Raw genomic sequence first — 17,882 nt, 5'->3', positions numbered from 1 at the left:
GCCCTGCTAACAGGCAAGTCTATTGGTCTGCTAATAGACAATTATATTGTTCTGCTAATAGCCCTGCTAATAGACAAATATATTGTTCTGCTAATAGCCCTGCTAACAGGCAAGTCTATTGGTCTGCTAATAGACAATTATATTGCTCTGCTAATAGCCCTGCTAATAGGCAAGTCTATTGGTCTGCTAATAGACAATTATATTGTTCTGCTAACAGCCCTGCTAATATACAATTATATTGTTCTGCTAATAGCCCTGCTAATAGACAAATATACTGTTCTGCTAATAGCCCTGCTAATAGGCAAGTCTATTGGTCTGCTAATAGACAATTCTATTGTTCTGCTAACAGCCCTGCTAATATACAATTATATTGTTCTGCTAATAGCCCTGCTAATAGACAATTATATTGTCCTGCCAATAGCCCTGCTAATAGACAATTATATTATTCTGCTAATAGCCCTCCTAATAGGCAAGTCTATTGTTCTGCTAATAGACAATTTGATTGTTCTGCTAACAGCCCTGCTAATATACAATTATATTGTTCTGCTAATAGCCCTGCTAATAGACAAGTCCATTGTTCTGCTAATAGCCCTGCTAACAGCCAAGTCTATTGTTCTGCTAACAGCCCTGCTAATAGACAAGTCTATTGTTCTGCCAATAGCCCTGCTAATAGACAAGTATATTGTTCTGCTAATAGCCCTGCTAATAGACACGTCTATTGTTATGCTAATAGACAATTATTTTGTTCTGCCAATAGCCCTGCTAATAGACATACTGTAGTAAACACAGCCTACAGTACATACTGTAGTAAACACAGCCTACAGTACATACTGTAGTAAACACAGCCTACAGTACATACTGTAGTGAGCACAGCCTACAGTACATACTGTAGTAAACACAGCCTACAGTACATACTGTAGTAAACACAGCCTACAGTACATACTGTAGTAAACACAGCCTACAGTGCATACTGTAGTGAGCACAGCCTACAGTGCATACTGTAGTGAGCACAGCCTACAGTGCATACTGTAGTGAGCACAGCCTACAGTGCATACTGTAGTGAGCACAGCCTACAGTGCATACTGTAGTGAGCACAGCCTACAGTGCATACTGTAGTGAGCACAGCCTACAGTGCATACTGTAGTGAGCACAGCCTACAGTGCATACTGTAGTGAGCACAGCCTACAGTGCATACTGTAGTGAGCACAGCCTACAGTGCATACTGTAGTGAGCACAGCCTACAGTGCATACTGTAGTGAGCACAGCCTACAGTACATACTGTAGTAAACACAGCCTACAGTACATACTGTAGTAAACACAGCCTACAGTACATACTGTAGTAAACACAACCTACAGTACATACTGTAGTAAACACAACCTACAGTACATACTGTAGTAAACACAGTCTACAGTACATACTCTAGTAAACACAGCATATAGTACATACTGTAGTGAGCACAGCCTACAGTACATACTGTAATAAACACAGTCTACAGTACATACTCTAGTAAACACAGCATATAGTACATACTGTAGTAAACACAGCCTTCAGTACATACTGTAGTGAGCACAGCCTACAGTACATACTCTAGTAAACACAGCCTACAGTACATACTGTAGTAAACACAGCCTTCAGTACATACTGTAGTGAGCACAGCCTACAGTACATACTGTAGTGAGCACAGCCTACAGTACATACTGTAATAAACACAGTCTACAGTACATACTGTAGTAAACATGCCAATACCGCCTGTATCAGCTGTCTCCTGTCTCTGGACCAATGTATCAGCTGTCTCCTGTCTCTGGACCAATGTATCAGCTGTCAACTGTCTCTGGACCAATGTATCAGCTGTCTCCTGTCTCTGGACCAATGTATCAGCTGTCAACTGTCTCTGGACCAATGTATCAGCTGTCAACTGTCTCTGGACCAATGTATCAGCTGTCAACTGTCTCTGGACCAATGTATCAGCTGTCAACTGTCTCTGGACCAATGTATCAGCTGTCAACTGTCTCTGGACCAATGTATCAGCTGTCTCCTGTCTCTGGACCAATGTATCAGCTGTCTCCTGTCTCTGGACCAATGTATCAGCTGTCCCCTGTCTCTGGACCAATGTATCAGCTTTCAACTGTCTCTGGACCAATGTATCAGCTGTCTCCTGTCTCTGGACCAATGTATCAGCTGTCTCCTGTCTCTGGACCAATGTATCAGCTGTCCCCTGTCTCTGGACCAATGTATCAGCTTTCAACTGTCTCTGGACCAATGTATCAGCTGTCCCTATCTCTGGACCAATTCAAGCCATCGATACCGCTTGTATCAGCTGTCTCCTGTATTTCCAATGAGACTATTCAAGCCATCGATACCGCCTGTATCAGCTGTCTCCTCTATTTCCAATGAGACTTTTCAAGCCATCGATACCGCCTGTATCAGCTGTCTCCTGTATGTCCAATGAGACTATTCAAGCCATCGATACCGCCTGTATCAGCTGTCTCCTGTATTTCCAATGAGACTATTCAAGCCATCGATACCGCCTGTATCAGCTGTCTCCTGTATTTCCAATGAGACTATTCAAGCCATCGATACCGCCTGTATCAGCTGTCTCCTGTATTTCCAATGAGACTATTCAAGCCGTCAACTCACTGATGAATGAAGATGATGAGCGATCAGCAAAGGCCATCTGTAATCTGCTGACATCACCGCACAACATCAACATCGCTCTAATCAGTCAGAAGACAGTTGAAGAAACTGGAGAGGACTTATGGAAAGGCTCAGTAAGACATGTTATATATACAGTGCCTTGCGAAAGTATTCGGCCCCCTTGAACTTTGCGACCTTTTGCCACATTTCAGGCTTCAAACATAAATATATAAAACTGTATTTTTTTGTGAAGAATCAACAACAAGTGGGACACAATCATGAAGTGGAACGACATTTATTGGATATTTCAAACTTTTTTAACAAATCAAAAACTGAAAAATTGGGCGTGCAAAATTATTCAGCCCCCTTAAGTTAATACTTTGTAGCGCCACCTTTTGCTGCGATTACAGCTGTAAGTCGCTTGGGGTATGTCTCTATCAGTTTTGCACATCGAGAGACTGAAATTTTTTCCCATTCCTCCTTGCAAAACAGCTCGAGCTCAGTGAGGTTGGATGGAGAGCATTTGTGAACATATGAGTATGTATATACTGTTAAACCAGCTATAATGTTACCATACCCTACATTACTCATCTCATATGTATATACTGTTAAACCAGCTATAATGTTACCATACCCTACATTACTCATCTCATATGAGTATGTATATACTGTTAAACCAGCTATAATGTTACCATACCCTACATTACTCATCTCATATGAGTATGTATATACTGTTAAACCAGCTATAATGTTACCATACCCTACATTACTCATCTCATATATATATGTACTGTTAAACCAGCTATAATGTTACCATACATTACTCATCTCATACATTACTCATCTCATTATGAGTATGTATATACTGTTAAACCAGCTATAATGTTACCATACCCTACATTACTCATCTCATATGTATATACTGTTAAACCAGCTATAATGTTACCATACATTACTCATCTCATATGTATATACTGTTTAACCAGCTATAATGTTACCATACCCTACATTACTCATCTCATATGTATGTATATACTGTTTAACCAGCTATAATGTTACCATACCCTACATTACTCATCTCATATGTATATACTGTTAAACCAGCTATAATGTTACCATACCCTACATTACTCATCTCATATGAGTATGTATATACTGTTAAACCAGCTATAATGTTACCATACCCTACATTACTCATCTCATATGTATATACTGTTAAACCAGCTATAATGTTACCATACCATACATCTCATGTATATCATCTCATATGTTAAACTGTTAAACCAGCTATAATGTTACCATACCCTACATTACTCATCTCATATATATGTATACACTGTTAAACCAGCTATAATGTTACCATACCCTACATTACTCATCCATATATTTATATGCACATTTTGGTCCTAAAAAGGTATGTAAATGTGAGGAGTCCTAAATTGGATAGAAAGGCAAGACTGTGTGTGTGTTTGTTTGTCCAGAGTGTGTTATTTTGTCCAATGTGTGTCTAGTGTGTGTTTGTGAGCCCAGTGTGTGTGTGTGTTTGTGAGTCCAGTGTGTGTGTGTGTGTGTGTTTGTCTAGTGTGTGTGTGTTTGTCTAGTGTGTGTGTGTGTTTATCCAGCATGTGTGTGTCCAGCAGGTGTGTGTCCAGTGTGTGTGTGTGTTTGTTCAGTGTGTGTGGGTGTGTGTGTGTGTTTGTTCAGTGTGTGTGTGTCCAGTGTGTGTGTGTGTGTGTGTGTGTATCCAGTGTGTGTGTGTGTGTCCAGTGTGTGCGTGTTTGTCAAGTGTGTGTGTGTGTATCCAGTGTGTGTGTTTGTCTAGTGTGTGTGTGTGTGTGTATCCAGTGTGTGTGTGTCCAGCAGGTGTGTGTGTCCAGCAGGTGTGTGTGTATCCAGTGTGTGTGTGTGTTTTTGTTCAGTGTGTGTGTGTGTGTTTGTCCAGTGTGTTTGTCCAGTGTGTGTGTGTGTGTGTTTGCCAATCTGTGTGTGTGTCAAGTGTGTGTGGGTGTGTGAGTCCAGTGTGTGTGTGTGTGTGTCCAGTCTGTGTGTGTGTCCAATGTGTGTGTGTTTTTGTCCAGTGTGTGTGTGTTTTTGTCCAGTGTGTGTGTGTGTGTGTGTGTGTGTGTCCAGTCTGTGTGTGTCCACTGTGTCCAATGTGTGTTTGTGAGTCCAGTGTGTGTGTGTGTTTGTCTAGTGTGTGTGTGTTTATCCAGCATGTGTGTGTCCAGTGTATGTGTGTGTGTCCAGTGTGTGTGTGTGTGTGTTTGTCAAGTGTGTGTGTGTGTGTGTGTTTGTCAAGTGTGTGTGTGTGTGTTTGTGTGTTTGTCAAGTGTGTGTGTGTGTGTGTTTGTCAAGTGTGTGTGTGTGTGTGCGTGTTTGTCAAGTGTGTGTGTGTGTGTGTGCGTGTTTGTCAAGTGTGTGTGTTTGTCCTGTGTGCGTGTCCAGTGTGTGTCCAGTGTGTGTGTCCAGTGTGTGTCCAGTGTGTGTGTGTGTCCAGTGTGTGTGTGTGTATCCAGTGTGTGTGTGTGTATCCAGTGTGTGTCAGTGTGTGTGTGTGTATCCAGTGTGTGTGTGTGTGTTGTGTGTGTCCAGTGTGTGTGTGTGTTTTTGTTCAGTGTGTGTGTGTGTTTGTCCAGTGTGTGTGTGTGTGTGTGTGTGTGTGTGTGTGTGTGTGTGTGTTTGCCAATCTGTGTGTCCAGTGTGTGTGTGTGTATCAAGTGTGTGTGTGTGTGTGTATCAAGTGTGTGTGGGTGTGTGAGTCCAGTGTGTGTGTGTCTATGTTTGTCCAGTGTGTGTGTGTGTGTTTGTCCAGTGTGTGTGTGTGTTTGTCCAGTGTGTGTGTGTGTTTGTCCAGTGTGTGTGTGTGTGTGTGTGTGTGTGTGTGTGTCCAGTGTGTGTGTGTCCACTGTGTCCAATGTGTGTGTGTGTGTCCAGTGTGTGTGTGTGTGTGTGTGTATATCACAATGTCTGTGTGACAATTACTATTATTTCAGGGACACTGAGTCGCCACAACCCCAAAGATGAAACCCTGGATAGAGGGGCTCAGTGAATGTGGAGGTGAATGTGATCAGGTGGGTCAGTGTGTCAGAGGAGGCTCTATAGAAGGACAGAGTGCCGGCTGGCCAGTCCAGACACACTCCTACTCTGTGGGAGCTGGAGGAGGGGACGTCTATGGTAGTGGGTTTATCATTGTGCCAGGCAATGTAACTGTTGTCAGAGCAGGACAGACTCCAGGACTTGTCATTGTATCCAAGACAACAGTCATTACCCCTTCCTCTCCTGCTGATTCCTTTATATGTCACTCCTATAACAGCCCCTCTTCCACTCCACTCTACCTCCCAGTAACAGCGCCCAGTCAGACCCTCTCTACACAGCACCTGTCCACAGTCCTCAAATCTCTCTGGGTGATCAGGATACGTCTGCTTCTCTGTCCTACATGTCACCTTTCTGTTCTCCTCAGACAGAGAGAGGAGTCTGTCTACTGTGTTTGGGTCCAGTGTGAGATCACAGACATCTGATGGATGAAACCAGACACAATATTAGAAATCATCATTCACATTAGAATGTTAACTCACTTTTCACTAATTCATTTAATGTAGATGTTTCTAGGTATCAAAAGGAGAAGTTAAGGTAACTTGAGACTTTTGTCAGTTATACTGTATGGTAATATAAAACACACTTATTCAGCTTAATTACACACACACACACACACACACACACACACACATTGTCAAAGCAACTCTTTGTAAACTTGTGTCCCTGATTTCTGTAGAACTACAGCTGATATTTAATATGACCAAGTAAGTAATGATGGTCTTTGACTTTGACTTAACTTGAATTAAGACTTATTCTTAGTCATATTCTTCACAGCTGTCAACACTCACATTTTCTAAGCCCAGGTTTCATTCTGTTCTCTCCACCATGTTCCACACTGTAGAGGTAAGCAGAAGAACAGACAGTCATTGAGGGATACACCTGAACTCACACACACACTGGATACACACACACACACTGGAGACTCACACACACACTGGAGACTCACACACACACTGGAGACTCACACACACACTGGAGACTCACACACACACTGGAGACTCACACACACACTGGAGACTCACACACACACACTGGAGACTCACACACACACTGGAGACTCACACACACACTGGAGACTCACACACAGCATATAACTTTGTCCAAGTGGTGGGATGAATGTTTGTCTTAACTAGCCCGATAAGTCAAACATGTCTGATATGAACATTGACATAAACCCTCTACATACTTGAGTTTCTCCAGTCTGCAGTGTGGATCCTCCCATCTAGCAGAGAGCAGTCTGACTCCCTTGTCTCCTGGGTGATTGTAGCTCAGGTCCAGCTCTCTCAGGTGTGAGGGGTTTGACCTCAGAGCTGCGACCAGAGAAGCACAGCCTTCCTCTGTGACTAGACAGCCTGACAGCCTGCAAAGAGTCAAATCATATTAAAATCACACTGATATTCTTTGGTGGTAAAAATAGTGGCAGTATATTTTTTCAACATATTCAGATACATCAGTGTCCTGAAACCTGCCATATCTATTCATAAATGAATGGTTCATTATTAGAAAGGACACATTATCAAAGTATTGCTTGAAGAGAGCAAAATGTATAGTACAAATATTATAGTTGACTGACCAGACCAGTTTAAAAAGCAGTATCAGTCAGAAGACAGACAATCAGATTTAGATTGTATTGAGTATACAGTCACACCATATCTATTTAGACAGTGACAGACAGTGAGGAATCAGATTTAGATTGTATTGAGTATACAGTCCACACCATATCTATTTAGACAGTGAGGAATCAGATGTAGATTGTATTGAGTATACAGTCCACACCATATCTATTTAGACAGTGAGGTATCAGATTTAGATTGTATTGAGTATACAGTCCACACCATATCTATTTAGACAGTGAAACTAACATTTTAAATGTGTCTCTATACTCCAACATTTTGGATTTGAGATCAAATGTTTCATATGAGGTGACAGTATATAATGTCACCATTTATTTGAGGATATTTTAATACATATATGTTTCAAAATTTAGAAAATGTATTGAGTCTATTTGAAGTCATAAGTATTCTGACCAATTCACTCATAGTGTATTAAAGTAGTCAACAGAATTTGGTCCCATATTCATGGATCATAATGACTACATCAAGACTGTGATGCCATGATTGAGAATTGAATGAATCATGAATGAATCATGAATAATAGAGTGAGATAGTTACAGAGGCTACAACAAAACATGCTAACCTCTCACCATTACCAATAATAGGGGAGGTCAGCATTTATTCTGATCTTTGTGCCTCAGTAACTTTCTCATTCATCATCATTCACGATTATTTCATTGTTATTCATAATCATGGTAGCATCCACATGAATGTAGGAGTGTTCAGAAACATCTTCTATTCTTACTGACAATACAAGTGAAGTGACTCCAAAATGACATTACATTATTCACCATTCAGTTTCTATGGTGATAAACACCCAAAACAAACTGCAAATGGATTCAACAAGTTAGTAGAATCACAAGCTTGATGTAATCACTGTAGGCATGGAATATGGGACCAAATACTAAACGTATGACTACTTTAATACACTATAATAACAGTAAAGCATCCTGAGACCATTCATGTGTGGTGTTGCTTCTCAGCCAAGGGAGTGGGATCACTCACAATTTTGCCTAAGAACACAGCCATGAATAAAGAATGGTACCAACACATCCTCCAAGAGCAACTTCTCCCAACCATCCAGGAACAGTTTGGTGACGAACAATGCCTTTTCCAGCATGATGGAGGACCTTGCCATAAGGAGAAAGTGATAACTAAGTGGCTCTGGGAACAAAACATCGAAACATCAACCCACATATTCTGACAAACTCCAAGCATTGATTATGCAAGAATGGGCTGCCATCAGTCAGGCAGGATGTGGCAGGTTAATTGACAGGCCATCAGTCAGGATGTGGCCCAGAAGCAGCATGCCATGTGGCCCAGAAGTTAATTGACAGCATGCCATCAGTCAGGATGTGGCCCAGAAGTTAATTGACAGCATGCCATCAGTCAGGATGTGGCCCAGAAGTTAATTGACAGAAGTCAGGATAATTGACAGCATGCCATCAGTCAGGATGTGGCCCAGAAGTTAATTGACAGCATGCCATCAGTCAGGATGTGGCCCAGAAGTTAATTGACAGCATGCCATCAGTCAGGGCCCAGAAGTTAATTGACAGCATGCCATCAGTCAGGATGTGCCCAGAAGTTAATTGACAGCATGCCATCAGTCAGGATGTGGCCCAGAAGAATTGACAGCATGCCATCAGTCAGGGTGTGGCCCAGAAGTTGACAGCATGCCATCAGTCAGGATGTGGCCCAGAAGGTAATTGACAGCATGCCAGGGTGGAGTGCAGAGGTCTTGGAAAAGAAGGGTCAACACTGCAAATATTGATTCTTTGCTTCAACTTCATGTTGTAGCACACGCTCCAGCAGGTATATCTCTCTAGTCACCCCAAAACCAATTCTTTCTTTGGCCGCCTCTCCTTCCAGTTCTCTGCTGCCAATGACTGGAACGAACTACAAAAATCTCTGAAACTGGAAACACTTATCTCCCTCACTAGCTTTAAGCACCAACTGTCAGAGCATCTTACAGATTACTGCACCTGTACATAGCCCACCTATAATTTAGCCCAAACAACTACCTCTTTCCCAACTGTATTTAATTTATTTATTTATTTTGCTCCTTTGCACCCCATTATTTTTATTTCTACTTTGCACATTCTTCCATTGCAAAACTACCATTCCAGTGTTTTACTTGCTATATTGTATTTACTTTGCCACCATGGCCTTTTTTGCCTTTACCTCCCTTCTCACCTCATTTGCTCACATTGTATATAGACTTGTTTATACAGTATTATTGACTGTATGTTTGTTTTACTCCATGTGTAACTCTGTGTCGTTGTATCTGTCGAACTGCTTTGCTTCATCTTGGCCAGGCCGCAATTGTAAATGAGAAATTGTTCTCAACTAGCTTACCTGGTTAAATAAAGGTGAAATAAAAAAATAAAATAAAAAATGTAATTGTCAATAAAAGCCTTTGACACGTATGAAATGCTTGTAATTATACTTCAGTATTCCATAGTAACATCTGACAAAAATATCTAGACACTGAAGCAGCAAACTTTGTGGAAATGACTATTTGTGTCATTCTCAAAACTTTTGGCCACGACTGTATATGGATGAATACCTTTAAATAAAAGGTGACATTCTGTACTGTCTCCTAATATGAAACATTCTATCTCAAATCCAAAATGCTGTAGCAAAGCACCACATTTAAAACTGTAAGCTTCACTGTCCAAACACATATGGTGTGGACTATGTGTGTCTGGTAAACACATGTGGATCTGGTGAACAGTTATCACTTGTTGACCAACTACAGGAATACTGACCTCAGAGTCTCCAGTTTACAGTGGGGATTCCCCAGTACAGCAGAGAGCAGCTTCACTCCTGAATCCTTCAGGTCATTGTTACTCAGGTCCAGCTCTCTCAGGTGTGAGGGGTTTGAAATGAGAACTGAGGCCAACACTTTACAGGATGTGTCTGTGAGTTTACAGCCAGTGAGTCTGAAACACAGAAGACATACAAAGACAGACAGGTTGTATTAAAATGTTAAGCTTAGCTTTCCCTGTTTACACTGTAACCTCTGCACGAAAAATGTGTTGGGTTTGACCACAGAGCAGAGACCAGAGAAGCACAGCCTTCCTCTGTGACTAGACAGCCTGACAGTCTGCAAAGAGTCAAATCATATTAAAATCACACTGATATTTTTTGGAGGTGAAAATAGTGGCAGAATATTCTCAGATATATCAGTGTCCTGAAACATGTCATATATTCATAAATGAATGCATCATTATTAGAAATGACAAATTATCCAAGTATTGCTTGTAGATAGAAACATGTATAGTACAAATATTTTTAAAGACTGAACAGACAGGTTAAAAAGCAGTATCAGTCAAAAGACAGTCTGGAACGGTTCTCTTTTAGTGAAGGAGAGTCGGACCAAAATGCAGCGTGTAGATTGCGATCCATAATTTAATAAACAAACGTTACACGAATCAATACAAACACTACAAAACAATAAACGTAACGAAAACCGAAACAGCCTATAACTTGTGTCAACTAACACAGCGACAGGAACAAAGACACTAAGGACAATCACCCACCAAAACACTCACAGAATATGGCTGCCTAAATATGGTTCCCAATCAGAGACAACGATAAACACCTGCCTCTGATTGAGAACCACTCCAGACAGCCATAGACTTTGCTAGATCACCCCACTAGCTACAATCCCAATACACACCAAAACCCCAAGACAAAACACACCACAATACAAAACCCCATGCCACACCCTGGCCTGATCCAAACATGAAGATAAACACAAAATACTTCGACCAGTAGACTACAACAAAACATGCTAACCTCTCACCATTACCAATAACAGACTACAACAAAACATGCTAACCTCTCACCATTACCAATAACAGTGGTTACAACAAAACATGCTAACCTCTCACTATTACCAATAACAGAGACTACAACAAAACATTCTAACCTCTCACCATTACCAATAACAGTGGTTACAACAAAACATGCTAACCTCTCACAGTTACCAATAACAGAGACTACAACAAAACATTCTAACCTCTCACCATGACCAATAACAGAGGCAACAACAAAACATGCTAACCTCTCACCATTACCAATATCAGAGGTTACAACAAAACATGCTAACCTCTCACCATTACCAATATCAGAGGTTACAACAAAACATGCTAACCTCTCACCATTACCAATAACAGAGGACACAACAAAACATGCTAACTTCTCACCATTACCAATAACAGAGGTTACAACAAAACATGCTAACCTCTCACCATTACCAATAACAGAAGCTACAACAAAACATGCTAACCTCTCACCATTACCAATAACAGAGGCTACAACAAAACATGCTAATCTCTCACCATTATAAATAACAGAGACTACAACAAAACATGCTAACCTCTCACCATTACCAATATCAGAGTTTACAACAAAACATGCTAACCTCTCACCCTTACCAATAACAGAGGATACAACAAAACATGCTAACCTCTCACCATTACCAATAACAGACTACAACAAAACATGCTAACCTCTCACCATTACCAATAACAGAGGCTACAACAAAACATGCTAATCTCTCACCATTACCAATAACAGAGACTACAACAAAACATGCTAACCTCTCACCACTACCAATTACAGAGGCTACAACAAAACATGCTAACCTCTCATCATTAGCAATAACAGAGGCTGCAACAAAACATGCTAACCTCCCACCATTACAAATAACAGAGGATACAACAAAACATGCTAACGTCTCACCATTACCAATAACAGAGGCTACAACAAAACGTTCTAACCTCTCATAATTACCAATAACAGAGACTACAACAAAACATGCTAACCTCTCACCATTACCAATAACAGACTACAACAAAACATGCTAACCTCTCACCATTACCAATAACAGTGGTTACAACAAAACATGCTAACCTCTCACAGTTACCAATAACAGAGGCTACAACAAAACATGCTAACCTTTCACCATTACCAATAACAGACTAGAACAAAACATTCTAATCTCTCACCAATACCAATAACAGAGACTGCAACAACATGCTAACCTCTCACCATTACCAATAACAGACTACAACAAAACATCCTAACCTCTCACCATTACCAATATCAGAGGTTACAACAAAACATGCTAACCTCTCACCATTACCAATAACAGAGGCTACAACAAAACATGCTAACCTCTCACCATTACCAATAACAGAGGCTGCAACAAAACATGCTAACCTCTCACCATTACCAATAACAGAGGCTACAACAAAACATACTAACCTCTCACCATTACCAATAACAGAGGCTACAACAAAACATACTAACCTCTCACCATTACCAATAACAGAGACTACAACAAAACATACTAACCTCTCACCATTACCAATAAAAGAGACTACATTACCAATAAAAGAGACAAAAAAACATGCTATTCTCTCACCATTACCAATAAAAGACAACAAAACATGATTCTCTCACCATTACCAAAAAGAGACTACAACAAAACATGCTATTCTCTCACCATTACCAATAAAAGAGACTACAACAAAACATGCTAAACTCTCACCATTACCAATAACAGAGGCTACAACAAAACATGCTAACCTCTCACCATTACCAATATAAGGTGACATTCTGTACTGTCATCTAATATGAAACATTCTACCTCAAATCCAAAATGCTGGAGCAAAGCACCACATTAAACTGTAAGCTTCACTGTCCAAACACATATGGTGTGGACTATGTGTGTCTGGTAAACACATGTGGATCTGGTGAACAGTTATCACTTGTTGACCAACTACAGGAATACTGACCTCAGAGTCTCCAGTTTACAGTGGGGATTCCCCAGTCCAGCAGAGAGCAGCTTCACTCCTGAATGCTTCAGGTCATTGTTACTCAGATCCAGCTCTCTCAGGTGTGAGGGGTTTGACCTCAGAGCTGAGACCAGAGAAGCACAGCCTTCCTCTGTGACTCCACAGCCTGACAGCCTGACAAAGAGATCATCATGACTTCATAAACACACTGTTAATTTCACCAGTAGAATGTACATGTAGAAGGACAATTAAGCTTTAATTGTGATTGATATGTGAAATTAACAGAATATCCAGTTAGTTAACCACAACACCCCTGTGGTGAAACGATTATTGCTGTGGAAGGTAATGAGCAAAATATTGTGTCCAGTGTGTGTGTGTGTGTGTGTCCTGTTGGTGTGTGTGTGTGTGTGTGTCCTGTTGGTGTCCTATGTGTGTCCAGTGTGAATGTTCAATGAGTGTGTCTTGCCAGTGTGTCCAGTGTGTGTTAAGTGTGTGTTCAGTGAGTGTGTCTTGCCAGTGTGTCCATTGTGTGTTAATTGTGTGTTCAGTGAGTGTGTCTTGCCAGTGTGTCCATTGTGTGTTAATTGTGTGTTCAGTGAGTGTGTCTTGCCAGTGTGTCCAGTGTGTGCGTGTGTAAAGTATGCCAGTGTGTGTTTGAAAGCACACACAATGGTCAAACACAATGGACAGATACAGGACACAGACTGGACACACACTGGACACACACAGGACACACACACACACACAGCATATAACTTTGTCCAAGTGGTGGTCAGAATGTTTGTCTTAACCAGCCTGATAAGTCCAACATGTCTGATATGAACATTGACATAAACCCTCTACATACTTGAGTTTCTCCAGTCTGCAGTGTGGATCCTCCAGTCCAGCAGAGAGCAGCTTAACTCCTGAATCCTTCAGGTCATTGTTACTCAGATCCAGGTCTCTCAGGTGTGAGGGGTTTGACTCCAGAACTGAGACCAGAGAAGCACAGCCTTCCTCTGTGACTCCACAGTCTGACAGCCTGACAAAGAGATCATCATGACTTCACAAACACACTGTTAATTTCACAAGTAGAATGTACATGTAGAAGGACAATAAGCTTTAATTGTGATTGATATGTGAAAATTAACAGAATATCCAGTTAGTTAACCACAACACCCCTGTGGTGAAACGATTATTGCTGTGGAAGGTAATGAGCAACTTATTGTGTCCAGTGTGTGTGTGTCCTGTTGGTGTCCTATGTGTGTCCAGTGTGTGTGTGTGTGTGTGTGTGTCCTGTTGGTGTCCTATGTGTGTCCAGTGTGTGTGTGTGTGTCCTGTTGGTGTCCTATGTGTGTCCAGTGTGTGTGTGTGTGTGTCCTGTTGGTGTCCTATGTGTGTCCAGTGTGTGTGTGTGTGTGTGTGTGTGTGTGTGTGTGTGTGTGTGTGTGTCATGTTGGTGTCTATGTGTGTCCAGTGTGTGTGTCCTGTTGGTGTCCTATGTGTGTTGTGGGTGCAAATATAACACATAGGCAAATGCATAAGATGTATAGAATAGCTGAAGAAGGGGGTCAGTCAAATGACTAACTGATGACCAATAGACATAGTTCGCATTTTTGAGCTAAGTGCAGAGCCAAAGCATAGGGCTGTAAAATAGAGGAATGTATAGTATTTTTTTAGTATAGCTGGACACGCTAGAAACTGAGGAGACACATAGTCTGCTGATCCTAGATAATACACAAACAAAAGAATGCATTTAGCTAAGTGCAGGAACAGCAAGGGTCTTGTCATCATTATAATCTGACGGAAAGCAGGTATGGGCGTTATTGAGCTGAACAAGCAGGATGCACGGATTGGAATGTAACGTAATTTACATGTGGGATGGGCTCATATGCAATATGTGGATAAATACTGGAGCCAGGGCTCTGGAAAAGGTGTGTGTTCCGCGGAGCACTCCGGCTTGCTATACTCTTGTATTAAAAGTCTATAATTGAATTCAAAGTTCTTGATTGTGTCATATTTGAACCGATTTGCCACCACAGTGTCCAGTGTGAATGTTTAGTGAGTGTGTCTTGCCAGTGTGTCCAGTGTGTGCATGTGTAAAGTATGCCCGTGTGTGTTTGAAAGCACACACAATGGCCAAACACAATGGACAGATACAGGACACACACTGGACACACACTGGACACACACACACTGGACACACACACTCACAGCATATAACTTTGTCCAAGTGGTGGTTAGAATGTTTGTCTTAACTAGCCTGATAAGTCAAACATTTCTGATATGAACATTGACATAAACCCTCTACATACTTGAGTTTCTCCAGTCTGCAGTGTGGATCCTCCAGTCCAGCAGAGAGCAGCTTCACTCCTGAATCCTTCAGGTCATTGTTACTCAGATCCAGCTCTCTCAGATGTGAGGGGTTTGACTCCAGAGCTGAGACCAGAGAAGCACAGCCTTCCTCTGTGACTCCACAGCCTGACAGCCTGATAAAGAGATCATCATGACTTCATAAACACACTGTTAATTTAATGAGTAGAATGTACATGTAGAAGGACAATTAACCTTTAATTGTGATTGATATGTGAAAATTAACAGAATATCCAGTTAGTTAACCACAACACCCCTGTGGTGAAACGATTATTGCTGTGGAAGGTAATGAGCAACATATTGTGTCCAGTGTGTGTGTCCTGTTGGTGTCCTATGTGTGTCCAGTGTGTGTGTGTGTGTCCTGTTGGTGTCCTATGTGTGTGTGTGTGTGTGTGTGTGTCCTGTTGGTGTCCTATGTGTGTCCAGTGTGTGTGTGTGTCCTGTTGGTGTCCTATGTCTGTCCAGTGTGTGTGTGTGTGTGTGTGTGTGTGTCATGTTGGTGTCCTATGTGTGTCCAGTGTGTGTGTGTGTCCTGTTGGTGTCCTATGTGTGTTGTGGGTGAAAATATAACACATGGGCAAATGCATAAGATGTATAGAATAGCTGAAGGAGGGGGTCAGTCAAATGACTAACTGATGACCAATAGACATAGTTCGCATATTTTTGAGCTAAGTGCAGAGCCAAAGCATAGGGCTGTAAAATAGAGGAATGTATAGTATTTTTAGTATAGCTGGACACGCTAGAAACTGAGGAGACACATAGTCTGCTGATCCTAGATAATACACATACAAAAGAATGCATTTAGCTAAGTGCAGGAACAGCAAGGGTCTTGTCATCATTATAATCTGACGGAAAGCAGGTATGGGCGTTATTGAGCTGAACAAGCAGGATGCACGGATTGGAATGTAACGTAATTTACATGTGGGATGGGCTCATATGCAATATGTGGATAAATACTGGAGCCAGGGCTCTGGAAAAGGTGTGTGTTCCGCGGAGCACTCCGGCTTGCTATACTCTTGTATTAAAAGTCTATAATTGAATTCAAAGTTCTTGATTGTGTCATATTTGAACCGATTTGCCACCACAGTGTCCAGTGTGAATGTTTAGTGAGTGTGTCTTGCCAGTGTGTCCAGTGTGTGCGTGTGTAAAGTATGCCAGTGTGTGTTTGAAAGGACACACACAATGGCCAAACACAATGGACAGATACAGGACACACACTGGACACACACTGGACTACACAGGACACAAAACACACTGGACACACACAGGACACACACACTGGACACACACACACACAGCATATAACTTTGTCCAAGTGGTGGTAAGAATGTTTGTCTTAACTAGCCTGATAAGTCCAACATGTCGATATGAACATTGACATAAACCCTCTACATACTTCTGAGTTTCTCCAGTCTGCAGTGTGGATCCTCCAGTCCAGCAGAGAGCAGTCTGACTCCTGAGTCTCCTGGGTGATTGTAGCTCAGGTCCAGCTCTCTCAGGTTTGAGGGGTTTGACCTCAGAGCTGAGTCCAGAGAGAAGCGCAGCCTTCCTCTGTGACTAGACAGCCTGACAGCCTGCAAAGAGTCAAATCAAATCACACTGATATTCTTTGGTGGTGAAAATAGTGGCAGTATATATTTTTTTCAACATATTTAGATATATTAGTGTCCTGAAACCTGCCATATCTATTCAGAAATTAATGGTTAATCAAAATGTTTCATATGAGGTGACATTAATGCATCATAGTTTTGTTTTGGATGTATTTTGGGTTATGTTTTGTCGATTATTAACTGAATAGTGGATGACAGAAATGTTCTTCATAAGTGAGTAGATAACACGACTAGATTAATCCTGAGGATGCCATGATTAAAAAAGATATTTAATGAATCATGATAATAATGAGTTAGAATGTTACAGAGGCTACAACAAACATAACCTCTCACCATTACCAATAACAGAGGATACAACAAACCATGCTAACCTCCTCACCATTACCAATAACAGAGGCTACAACAAAACATGCTAACCTCTCACCATTACCAGTAACAGAGGTACAACAAAACATGCTAACCTCTCACCATTACCAATAACAGAGGCTACAACAAAACATGCTAACCTCTCACCATGACCTGCAGAGGCTACAACAAAACATACTAACCTCTCACCATTACCAATAACAGAGTACAACAAACATGCTAACCTCTCACCATTACCAATAACAGAGGCTACAACAAAACATGCTAACCTCTCACCATGACCAATAACAGAGGTTACAACAAAACATACTAACCTCTCACCATTACTCAATAACAGAGGCTACAACAAAACATGCTAACCTCTCACCATAACCAAGCAATACGTAACTGAACGAAGTACACT

At 41.3% G+C, this 17,882-nt stretch overlaps 1 protein-coding gene across 1 annotated transcript; it reads right to left on the bottom strand.

Annotated features, from left to right (window-relative positions):
* Positions 1 to 5,407: 5,407 nt before the first annotated feature.
* LOC135570735 (ribonuclease inhibitor-like) lies at positions 5,408 to 16,153 on the bottom strand. Its single transcript, XM_065016676.1, has 8 exons — positions 16,137 to 16,153; positions 15,446 to 15,640; positions 13,999 to 14,172; positions 13,152 to 13,325; positions 10,113 to 10,286; positions 6,918 to 7,091; positions 6,520 to 6,566; positions 5,408 to 6,149 (listed from the first exon to the last, which is right to left on the bottom strand). Exons 1-8 carry the CDS (start codon positions 16,151 to 16,153, stop codon positions 5,620 to 5,622), a joined length of 1,485 nt encoding a protein of 494 aa, XP_064872748.1. The 3' UTR covers positions 5,408 to 5,619.
* Between the last annotated feature and the right edge of the window lie 1,729 nt (positions 16,154 to 17,882).

Source organism: Oncorhynchus nerka, unplaced genomic scaffold (genome assembly GCF_034236695.1).
Source record: "Oncorhynchus nerka isolate Pitt River unplaced genomic scaffold, Oner_Uvic_2.0 unplaced_scaffold_910, whole genome shotgun sequence".
Taxonomy (NCBI): Eukaryota; Metazoa; Chordata; class Actinopteri; order Salmoniformes; family Salmonidae; genus Oncorhynchus; species Oncorhynchus nerka.
The sequence above is the reverse complement of the archived record's forward strand: the minus strand, read 5'-3'. Positions and strand labels throughout refer to the sequence as shown.

Bases quoted from the DNA above. Each gene is read 5' to 3' on its own strand.
- LOC135570735 (XM_065016676.1), bottom strand. The intron at 13,326-13,998 runs GTATGTAGAGGG...TCTCTTTGTCAG, and splicing joins TGCAGACTGGAGAAACTCAA to GCTGTCAGGCTGTGGAGTCA. The intron at 6,150-6,519 runs GTGAGTGTTGAC...TTCATCCATCAG, and splicing joins GAAACCTGGGCTTAGAAAAT to ATGTCTGTGATCTCACACTG.